This window comes from Simochromis diagramma, unplaced genomic scaffold (genome assembly GCF_900408965.1).
Source record: "Simochromis diagramma unplaced genomic scaffold, fSimDia1.1 OVJJ01000296.1, whole genome shotgun sequence".
Taxonomy (NCBI): domain Eukaryota; kingdom Metazoa; phylum Chordata; class Actinopteri; order Cichliformes; family Cichlidae; genus Simochromis; species Simochromis diagramma.
In genome coordinates this window covers 1,421,758-1,433,702 of record NW_024387004.1, presented here as the reverse complement: position 1 = coordinate 1,433,702, position 11,945 = coordinate 1,421,758, and the positions used below count along the sequence as shown (strand labels likewise).

At 44.0% G+C, this 11,945-nt stretch overlaps 1 protein-coding gene across 1 annotated transcript; it reads right to left on the bottom strand.

Moving 5' to 3' along the window:
* Positions 1–4,901: 4,901 nt before the first annotated feature.
* zgc:77375 (uncharacterized protein LOC402927 homolog) lies at positions 4,902–11,240 on the bottom strand. Its single transcript, XM_040040976.1, has 9 exons — positions 10,991–11,240; positions 10,588–10,779; positions 10,241–10,432; positions 8,902–9,014; positions 7,016–7,109; positions 6,756–6,789; positions 6,505–6,679; positions 6,249–6,425; positions 4,902–5,138 (listed from the first exon to the last, which is right to left on the bottom strand). The coding sequence occupies exons 2-9, from the start codon at positions 10,639–10,641 to the stop codon at positions 4,925–4,927; spliced, it is 1,053 nt and encodes a 350-aa protein (XP_039896910.1). The 5' UTR covers positions 10,642–10,779; positions 10,991–11,240; the 3' UTR covers positions 4,902–4,924.
* Positions 11,241–11,945: the final 705 nt, after the last annotated feature.

Genomic DNA, 11,945 nt, shown 5'->3' with positions numbered 1-11,945 from the left:
GTGATTTATTGGATTTAAGGCTTTAAAAGAAATAGCTTTAATTATTTCTTCCCGAGATATTAAGGACGTTAACTTATTATTTGCCTCTCGACCAATCGTAGGCAGGTCTAAGGAATTCAAAAAGTCAGTTATCTTATTTACATCACCCTGAGTAGATTGACTATATAAGGATTTGTAATACATTTCAAACGCTTTTTGAATTTTATCCAGGTCAGTTACAACATTGTTACCAACCGGGTCTCTAATCTTATAAATATTATTTTCAGCTTGCTGTTTTCTAATCCGCCACGCTAACTGCTTCGCCGCCTTAGGCCCCGCCTCATAATACCTCTGTTTCATGAATCTTATGTTTTTCTCTACTTCTTCGCTCAATATCTTATCTATCTCCTGCTTAATCTGTCTGATCTGGTGGGTTACTGTAGTATTTTTATCCTTTAGACCTGACTGTTCCAAGGCCATTAATCTATCCTGCAGTTGTAACAATTCTTGTGACTTTTTCTTTTTAATCATGGTCGACCACGCAATTATTTTTCCTCTGAGGACAGCTTTGGCTGCATCCCACACAATACTGTGATTTGTCTCTCCATTATCATTGTCCTGCAGGTACAAGTTAAGATCGGCTGTCATTTGTTTCACAAAAGCGGGGTCATTTTAACATACCGGTATTTAGTCTCCACAAAGTTGTCTTCCGTGTCCCATCCAAATGTAACGTTATATAAATTCCACTGTGGTCAGAGATATCTCTTGGACCTATTCTGCAATCTTTTATCCTGTGTAAATCCCTATTAAACATAAAACAGTAATCTATCCTCGAATACACTGAGTGTCGAGCAGAGTAAAAAGTGAATCCTGACGCTGACCCATGGATAGATCGCCACACATCAAGAAGTCCTAATTCCGTTAACATTCCTTTAACTCGTTTCCCTCCAGACGTGCTTTTCCTGTCCCTATTATTTGAGTCTAATCGGGGGTTTAACAGTAAATTAAAATCTCTTGCACAAATAAGAGTTCCCACCGTTTCCTTAGAGATCAAATCAAATATCTTCTTAAAGAAGCTTGCGTTGCTTCCTGGGGGTGCATAGACATTTAATAGTGTGACCGCCTTATTCTCTATTCTACCTTTTACTAAAACAAACCTACCTTCCTTATCACTTATATTAGATATATGTTCAAATTTTATTTTATTTGAGATAAGGATAGCTACTCCTCGTTTTTTCCCGGCCCTATACGATGAATAAAATGTATGTCTGAAACCCATCTTTTTAATTTCTCATGTTCTGCATTGTCTAGATGAGTTTCTTGCCAATATGCCAAATCTACTGACTCCTTTTTCAATTTGGCAATTAATTTGCTTCTTTTAATAGGGCTATTCAGGCCATTTACATTTAGTGACAGCATTTTATAGAAATTATAAGCCATCAAGTGGATATGTGGAATACAACATAATCAACCCAGACCTCAGAACATCACAACCAGAACTCACTGAACAGCAAACACACCAAACATTAACAAGAGCTTCCAATACAAAGGATATAACAGTATCCTTTGACATTGAGGGGGCTGACCACAAGGTGGGGCTCCTCATCCGACAAGAGGGGAGTGACCGACAAAAAAAGCCAAAAAAGGGCAAAAAATAAGCAAAACAGTCTCTTATCGCTACTAGAAATAACGTGGTGGTTCTCTAACCATGCCCGTAGGCACCAACCTAAAGAAATATGAATTCTGAAGGATACGAAAGTCAGTGTTCCCGCGGTTAGATTATCAAAACTCTACCGCCAGCTATCTCACCGTTGTCCCGCCATCAGCTGCTCACTCGTCTGCTGGCAGTTTTTCTTGCTCCCTCCGGAAAGCTTGGAGTTTTTCCCGCACGTGCTGCTGGAAGCCGCCCCCGCAGTGTGCTGTCTGCGTTTCCCAAGGAAGTAGCTGCCTTATCGTGTCCTCTGTCATCCTGTTGGTTTGGTTCCCCAATGTGATCTTACCCACGGCTATTCCCCGCTTTCTTAAATCCTCGGCAGCTTGGGTCGCGGTATTTTAAAGGACATTGCCTGACGCATAAAACACTCGCATCTTACTTAGTGGTGTCTGGAAGCGGATCCCGCTGTCCTTCAAAGCCTTCTTAACTGGGATATATTCCCGTCTCCTTTTCTGCACTTCCAGGGAGTAGTCATGATCGAAATACACCCGTTTGTTTTGGATATGTACCCCTTTGTTCCACGCCGTGCGGAGAATCTCTTCTTTAACAGAGAACCGGAGGAAGCGCACTATTATTGAGCGTGGTGGGGCGTTCGGAGGTGGTTTTGGTCCCAACGCGCGGTGTGCGCGCTCAATGCCGAGGGCACGGTCCAGGCCGAAATCTTCGCCTAGGTGTTCTTTGATCAGATTTTCAACAAAGGTAGTCACCAACGAGCCCTCAGAGTTTTCCGGTACGCCGTAAATCCGGATGTTTTTGCACCTAGCGCGGCCTTCCATATCGGACACCTTTTCCTGAAGCGCCCGTTGATTTTCCAACAGCTGCACAAGTGTATCCCTAACACCAGTGTCCCAGCGTTCCGAGTCAGCCATGTTGTCCTCGACGTGCTTTAGCCAACCAGTCATCTCCTCTACCTGATCCGCCATCTTGTGTAGTCTTTGATTCAATTCCTTAGAGAGTTCGGCCATTTGCTTCTTTATATCCTCCCGAAATTCCATACCGAATGCTTTGAAGTCACTTTTCAATTCGGTTCGCAATGTAGCCATTTCGGCCACCAATACGCTATTCACAGAATCCCGAAGCCAAACCAGACCTTCACCTCGGTCGCCATCTTGTCCCGATGCGAGGCTTGCCTCACTAGCCGCGGCGTCCTTCTCCATTTCACAGTCAAGAATGTTTCTTAGCCCGTATCCTCCCTTTTTAGATTTATCCCCACTCATTCTTGCGTCGAAAAATGGCAATGTAGCCCTAATACAGCTCTCGAGTCTGGGGAAAACACACGGTTGGTGCTGGAGGTCACTCTCTATGCGGCCATGCGGTGCTACGAGCCACCGGAAGCAGAATGTCTGTACTTTTGTCACCTTTGCTAAATTGGAGACTCGGCTTCGCACCCTTCATTCACCCGTAGCTAGCCAGGCCCCTGTAGCTGGTGCAGCCGAAGATAGCGTAGGCCCCGCTAGCTGTTCCCCGGCAGACCCCAAGCAGCTGGGGAAAGAGGGCGGCTGGGTGACTGTGAGGAGGAAGCATAGTCCTAAACAGAAGCCCCAGTTACACCACCAACCCGTTCATGTGTCTGTTTTTCCCCACTCTGCGACACACCCGCCGGGGGTCAAACTCTGGTAATTGGTGATTCTGTTCTCAGACATGTGAAGCTAGAGACACCGGCAACCATAGTCAATTGTCTTCCAGGGGCCAGAGCAGGCGACATTGAAGGAAATTTAAAACTGCTGGCTAAGGGTAAAAGTAAATTCAGTAAAATCATAATTCATGTCGGCAGTAATGACACCCGGTTACGCCAATCTGAGGTCCCTAAAATCAATATCGAATCGGTGTGTAACTTTAGACTTTTAATTCATTTGAAAGCCTGATGCTTAGCCTTGTCCACCGCAGCTGTAAAACTCAGAAACCAGTCTTATTGATTATCATCTATCCTCCATCTGGACCTTACACAGAGTTTGTCTGATTTCTCAGACTTTTTATTTGATTTAGTGCTCAGCTCAGATAAAATAATTACTGTGGATGTTTTTAACATCCATGTAGATGCTAGAATCACAGCCTTTGCACTCCAACCTCATTATTTAAATTCATTTTTTAATGACCATCCACCATTCAAAAAAAGAAAGATGTAAACCTCAAAGGTAGGGCTGCTCAATTAATCGAATTTTAATCACGATTACGATCTGGGCTTTCAACGATCATTAAAAATGACTGAGCCGATTATTAGCCCCTCCCTCATTTATCCGCGACACCTTAAAGGCCGGTCCGTGAAAATATTGTCGGGCATGAACCGGTCCGTGGCGCAAAAAAGGTTGGAGACCGCTGATTAAGAGGACCCGAGGGAAGCTCGGAAAGCTAAGCAGAAGTTATTTGGAGAGTGACTGCCGTTGGTTGAAAAGAGAGTTTAAAAAAAAAAAAAAACTTCAGTGGTGTTGCACACTATTTTATATTATTTTTTAAAGTCATTGTTAACCCTTTAAAGCCGGTCAGAGCAGCACGCTCCGTTTTGCGTAACTATTTTTAAATCCCTGTAGAACCGGAACCGTGTAAGCTAGCGCAATAATTTGTTTTGCATATGAAACCGGAGGAGTTGTACTTACATCTTTCGTTCCACATATAGCTTTGCAAAAATTGCATAAAAAGCGCTTGCAGGAACAAAAACATAATATTCCAGAAACACGCTTTGCCGTTCCTATCAGCTGTTCGTAACACTTCCCACAGTGAAATGATGCACATGCTGTTTTCTTTGCAAATTTGCATCATAGGATTGTTTTTGTTTTTCCTGCAGTATATAAAATTGCTGTATCTCCAAAATAAAACTATGAAGACACTCAAAATAAATTTCCTGTGGTGGGAAACTATTTTTTGCAACTTTATTGTATTTAAAGTTTTGAGGGATAAACCTCTTAAATTTCTCCAAGTAGAAATATATGTAAACAAAACAAAAGCGATTTTCAATTTTTTTTGTAGTTTATTGCACTTTTTTGCAATTTATGTAATTACTATGGACTTAATGCATACATATTATTAAAATATGGGCTATAACAGTTGTATTGATGTATAGCAACTTGAAATGCTCCCACAAATGGCACTACAACATGTAAAATATATATATATATATATATATATATATATAATATAGCTCTGGTGGACTTGGTTCTATAGTAGGTCTTAAAGGGTTAAATAAATATCGTCAAATAATCGTGATCTCAATTTCAGTGAAAATAATCGTGATTATCATTTTTGCCATAATCGAGCAGCCCTACTCAAAGGTGATGTACGTACCAGGATAGAGTGGCACTGAATTGCAGACATTGGCTCCTCCTCTGCCATCACCTCACTTCCCATTCCCCGGGCAACCAGCCTGGTGGTGGTTGTCACAGCAGCATGCCGCTGAGCCAGGTAACGGTTGTACAAGTTAGCACCATAGATGTCCGTCATTAGGTTGTCACTAGGAAACAAGAAGACAGTTGGATTAGCCAATAAAGTAGATACTGGTTCCCAAAGTGTGACGCTGGGTCACACCATCAAGTGATTGCTGGTGGGCTGCAAGATGCAGTGTAAAATACCATCAAAATCTATAATTAATTAATTAAACTCAAAAGCATTCAAAACTTTGTTGTGGAAAATCTTAAATTAAATTGCACCACCATGTGAGTGATAACATTCTACATGCATGCATACAACTGGTGTCAGGAAAGAGCTTGCTATACTAAAGTGAGAAAGTGATGTTACTATTACTAATATGACATGATTAAAATATGTGATTGACACATCAAACGAAATTTCCAGCACAACTACAAACAAAGCCATGATTAAATTATACTTTATTTTTTATTTATCTGACCAATTCACAATTAGGAACTGCTTTATTTCTCAGTTGGAAAAGTGAAACTGCCACAATAACAGGACAATCAAATAGAGAAGGAGCTATCAGCAGATGGTGTTACAGATTATGTTTTACTGATGATGTCACAGATGGTGTTGTTATAGATGGAGTTACAGATGTGTGGCTAGAGATGGTGTTGTTATAGATGGAGTTACAGATGTGTGGCTAGAGATGGTGTTGTTGCAGATGGTGTTACAGATGGTGTTGTTACAGATGGTGTTACAGATGGAGTTGTTACCAATGTTGTTACAGTTGGAGTCGTTACAGATGGTGATGTTGTTACAGATGTCATTATAGATGTTGTTACAGATGGTCATTATAGATGTTGTTACAGATGTGTGTTTTACGAATAGATGTTTACAGATGGTGATGTTGTTACAGATGTCATTATAGATGTTGTTACAGATGGTGATGTTGTTACAGATGTCATTATAGATGTTGTACGGTATGTTGATGTTGTACAGATTTGTTTACAGATGGTGATGTTGTTACAGATGTCATTATAGATGTTGTTACAGATGGTGATGTTGTTACAGATGGTGATGTTGTTACAGATGGTGATGTTGTTACAGATGGTGATGTTGTTACAGATGTCATTATAGATGTTGTTACAGATGGGGTTACAGTGTTGTTGTTATTTGTTACAGATTTCGATATGGATGATATGGTTACCCCACGGCATAGATGGTGTTCAGCCTGCGGTTGCAGTTCTGCTGTCGCAACACCTGCTCAGCATACTGGTAGGTTACCAGACTGGGTTTTCCCAGCAGTGCCTTGTACTCCAGTTCCCGACCCGTCAGCTTCCTGTAGACTGACTCCAGACACAGTAAGAACATCCCATGGCCAAACCTACAGCAACACAGCAGCAGTCAGAGCCATCAGCAGGACGCCTCCACTTTAGCACCTGTGGGAAGTCTGTGGTTGTTACCGTGGTGATGGGGCCTCAGCCATCCACAGCAAGTCTGTGTTGCAGGCTAAGACTGGCAGCTGTGCTGAAAGCTGGGTGTCATACCCACACTCTGGCCTGCCATTGGTCAGAAGCACGTCAATCAGCAGCTGCAAATTGGTCTCCCATCTGACTGGCTCCCCAAACAGGATGATCGCTATGGAAACACCGAAAGTCAGAAAAGGAGCTGATGAAGAAAAGCCATTCCACTTCCTGTGTGTTGGCTGTCTTACCTTGTATCTGGGGGAGACTCTGTGGTGGAGATGACTGAAAACAAACAAACAAAGTGATGATGGAATGAACAAACATAACTCTGGAAGAAGAAACACTAATGAGCATGTGCAGTGCAATTTAACTTACTGATTACTGCCATTTTTGCTTCTTTTTTTTTTAAAGAAATCAGCACTATTTACTAGATAGAACGAAGTCTCATTCTCACCAATCAGAAACTGTTTGCACAAATGGCTCTGAGTTTAATGTCTGCAGGACTCACAGGAAGTGTGGGATTCCTGCTGTGGTCCACCATGTCCAGCAGGGGGTGGTGTTCTGAGAGCTGCTCCATGGTCATCACCCTCTGAAAACCCAAACTGGAAGAGCCATTCAGGATTGCAACACCCAGATTTTTCATTCAGACGTTCCGACAATTAAAGCCCCGCAATCAAAAAATCTGTCTGAGTGAAAAACACCTCAGTGTCTCATCATCCAGACAAATATTAGGAAAAATTTGTTAAAATCAGATTAACAAGCAGGATTAAGGTTAACCTGGGGGGTATTCCAGGAACTGTGTTCATCAAACTCCGAGTTTAAAAACAAACTCTGAGGTGATCAGCCCTGAACAGCTAATCAGAGTTAGTTCAGCCAACTCTGAGCATGTTGAGCCTGAGTTAAGCATGTGCGCAAGTAGAGAAAGAAAGCCAAGAAAGCGCTTTGATTTTAATCCAGGGAACCGAAGAATGCAAAGACATTTATCAGTTTAATCACTTTGCACCACCGATTTCATCAATGCAGACAGAAATGATGTAATTTTTAATAATGTCAGCTATCACAACTTGAATCCATCCATTCGCTTATCCTTTTCAGTGTTGTGGGGGCGCTGGAGCCAATCCCAGCTGTCATAGGGCGAGAGGCGGGGTACACCCTGGACAGGTCGCCAGTCTGTCGCAGGGCTAACACACAGAGACAGACAACCATTCGCACTCACATTCACACCTATGGGCAATTTAGATAGTGGAGATTGATCAATTAACCTAACTGCATGTCTGTGGACTGTGGGAGGAAGCCGGAGTACCCGGGGAGAATCCACGCAAACACGAGGAGAACATGCAAACTCCACACAGAAAGACCCCGGGCTGATGGTGGAATTGAACTCAGGACCTTCTTGCTGTGCAGCAACAGTGCTAACCACCGTGCCACCGTGCTCATGAAGCCTAATTTTAGATCTGATTTTAAATCTAATTATTCAGCTGAAGTCCAAGAGGGATCTGCCCTCGAGTCTGTTTTTAATTAAAAACTGTTTGCTACAGTTAACGACCATTTCATTATTTCAAAAATTCCAGTAAAAATAAACAATTCCCTGAGTTCTGTCATAACTGGATAAAAATGCTGATAATGTCACTCTAATATCAGCTTCAAGCTAAAAAAAAAGTTTAAAAAAAACCAAACAAAACAAAGGGGATCAGCTGGGAAATGACCGAGCAGACCTGGATCTGGGACGAATCCGATCTGAATCCCTGATCAAAAATCTGTTTGGATCCGTCCTGCTGTGCAAGTGGACTCGGTTTGCTGATCCGTCACGGAGCCCATGTTCTGGCTGATCTGGTTCTGGGTCGACCTGCCGAGGCTGACTCAGGTGATTTTCAGTGGTTACATTTCACGATTACAGTCAGACTGTCTGCAGTGACTTTAAACACATTTAGTTCAGCTTTAGTTTTAAAATCATCTCAGCCTGAACTTCACTCAAATAAGATCCATTTATCCATCAGAGTGATTGATTATAATGAACCAGATGATTGATCAGTGTGATTGATTATCATAGTTTTTGTAAAAACATCTGCAGATTAATTGTCTGCTCTGAGCTTGGACAGAATTGACTTGAATGAGGAAATGAGTCATTTGGCTGGTTCAGGTGCAGCAGAGGGGAGGAGTCAGAGAGAAACCATGGCAGCCAGCAGGTTAGTTTGGAGTCTGTTACCATGGTAACTAACTCAGAGTAGATCTTAACAGTATTTCTGGAACAGAAAAGTTTCCTTCATCTCAGGGTTAGCGCACTCAGAGCTGCAGCTAAACCTGCTTCCTGGAACTCCTCGTGATCTCTCTGTGAGCACCAGGATGAGGTCCTGTCTGCAGTTTTCTGACCCTGATGAACTTTGAGGAGGATACGTGTTGGCGATGTGTGTCACCGGCCCCTGTCCAGACACAAGGATGCATTTATCGTGGAAACTCTTCATCATCTGCAAAGGACTGTGGGAAAGGACCACCTGCTCCGGCGTGATCTACAGACAGAGAGAGACATGAGTGGTCCGAAGAACAGCTGTAGATAAAAGATGGACCCAGCCACTGACGGCGCCCTCCACGAGACAAAGTGACGCGCTGATGTTCTTTAGTGTGAGCCAGGCTTTAAAAATGGACCCTCGGAGGCGCTGTAGACTTGAAGTGGTCCCATGATTCTACATTCAAGTCAGGATGTAGGATGAATCCTGGCATCCAATCACAGCACAGATATGAGCAACAACACAATGAATTAAAACATTTTAGGGCTGTCAATGTTAACATAATGCAATTAAAATTTTTAACACTAGTAACCCATCTGGAGCGCAGAATGACTCGAAGTCCCTGAAATGTCTCTGTCAGTTTATCCAAAGTCTGTCCGTTCTGCGATCCACATGAATGTTAATCGCGTTAATGTTAACACGTGAACACTGACAGCCTTAAAAATGTTCATGTCAAAACAATGAACTAATTTGAATAAATGTCACTGTCTGACATCATGTTACACAGTGTTGAGCCACACGGGCTCATTTGTAACGGAGGTTAAAGGTGTTAAATTCATAACATTCACAACAAGAATAACACACATGAGTCGTGACACGGGTCAGCTGAGCTGCTCAGAGACAGGAACAGTTACATCCAGCTCTTCAAAATAAGAGCTGAAAGGTGTGTTTTATTGTGTTAACTCATTACTGTGTAAAGTCAAAGTCACGGTGATTTAATGGTCAGTAAAATGTGTTCAGAATTAGCAGATAGATGATTCTGCTCTCCTGCATCAGCTGCCTTTAAAGAGTAAAAGTATCGGTACTCATATCAGCAGCTCTACCAACCAGAGCCAACCCCTCGCACCATGTGACAGTCATGTGATGTTAGGGCTGTCTTCCTGCTCTCCTCTTCATCACCTCCTGAGTTGAATTTAGAGTCATGGGACCTCTTAAAGTTATAAATTAATGACATTAAAGCCCAACAGAGTCCCGTGAACACGGAGAAGCCCTCAGTGTGTTTGTGCAGCCGTGTCACAGCTTCCACAGCGAGAACACGGTGAGCGCAGATTAACTTTACCAGAATCACCTGAGACACACACACAGGTAGGGAGGAGGCTCACTGAGAGGTGAGGAAACAGGCTGACTGTGTTAAATTATACGTAAGAGTCCAAAAAAGCTTAAATAATCGATCGATAAACGGCGCCTACACAGCTGGAATCAAAACAGGAAGTTCTGCAGCCTCCTACCTGGACGCCCAGCAGGTGAGACAGCTGCTGGGCTTTGTGGTGTCTCTGGCAGCTTCCTGCATTGGTGACGAAGACAGTGGGAAATAGGAAGTTGTTGTTACTGTCCAGGAGCTTCCTGAAAGCTCGCCAAGCAGCTGGGATCACGGCGGACCCACGCACCAGGACGCCATCCACATCGAAGATGACGCCCGCCTGATGGACAGGTATGAGAGAGAAAGACAAGTTATTCACTTTTCCTCCATCATGTGAAGAAGCCTGCTGTGGTCCGACGAACAGTAAGACACGATCAATAGATTATCAATACTTATCAGTCTGGGTTCATAGGATGTCATAACACACACACTGACCTGCCTGCTGGAAACATGTCTGACCGTCTGCTGCAGGAAACCTCGACACCACATGACGCGCAGGTCCCTCTGCCGCTCATCGCTCTTTATATCCACACAGCTGCGATGTCACCAGTGGGAGGAGCCTGATGCAGAACACTTGCGTTGTCACCACAAAAAAAGCTTCTGCTCAGCTGACGGTACGGTATTTTCCTGTGACACAGACAGAGATGAGGGATGGGTTACCTGTGGAGGAGAAGAAGGCGTGGCCTCGAGATAACCTGGTCATGTTAGTTTGGTCATTAGTTGATTAGCTCCTATATTAAGCTGATAACAGGAATTGAAAAATAGATCCTGTTACCTGAGCTAAACACTCAGCTTTAAGTCTCAGACATGTGATCTATAAATGAAGTGTAAACTGTACCTGTACAGGTGGGAGGAGTCACCTGGATCCAACAGCACCTCAGGTTCAGCTTCAAGTTGAGGTTCAGGGTCACGATTGGTTCACTGGAGATAAGGACGCTGAAGCAGACTGCCACCTTTCCAGAACCAGAGTCCTGCTGTGTTTCAGCGCTCCTGGTGCTGTGCAGGAAGGACACACACACACACACAAACAGACAGACAGACGCACACACACACAGACAGACGCACACACACAGACAGACGCACACGCACGCACACAGACGCACAGACGCACACACACACAGACAGACGCACACACACACACACACACACACACACACACACACACAGAGAGACAGACAGACGCACACACACACACACACACACACACACACACACAGAGAGACAGACAGACGCACGCACACACACACACGCACACAGACAGACGCACACACACACACACACACACACACACACACACACACACGCACACACACGCACACACACACAAACAGACGCGCACACACACACACACACACAGACAGACGCAGACAGACAGACAGACAGACAGACACACACACACAGACGCACACACACACACACACGCACACAGACACACAGACAGACGCACACACACACACACACACACACAGAGACACACACGCACACACACACACAGACACACACACACACACACACACACACACAGAGACACACACACACACACACACACACACACAGACAGACAGATGCACACACACACACACAGACGCACACGCACACACGCACACACAGACGCACACGCACACACGCACACACACACAGACAGACAGATGCACACACACACACACACAGACGCACACGCACACACGCACACACAGACGCACACGCACACACGCACACACACACACACAGACGCACACGCACACACACGCACGCACAGACGCACACACACACGCACGCACAGACGCACACAC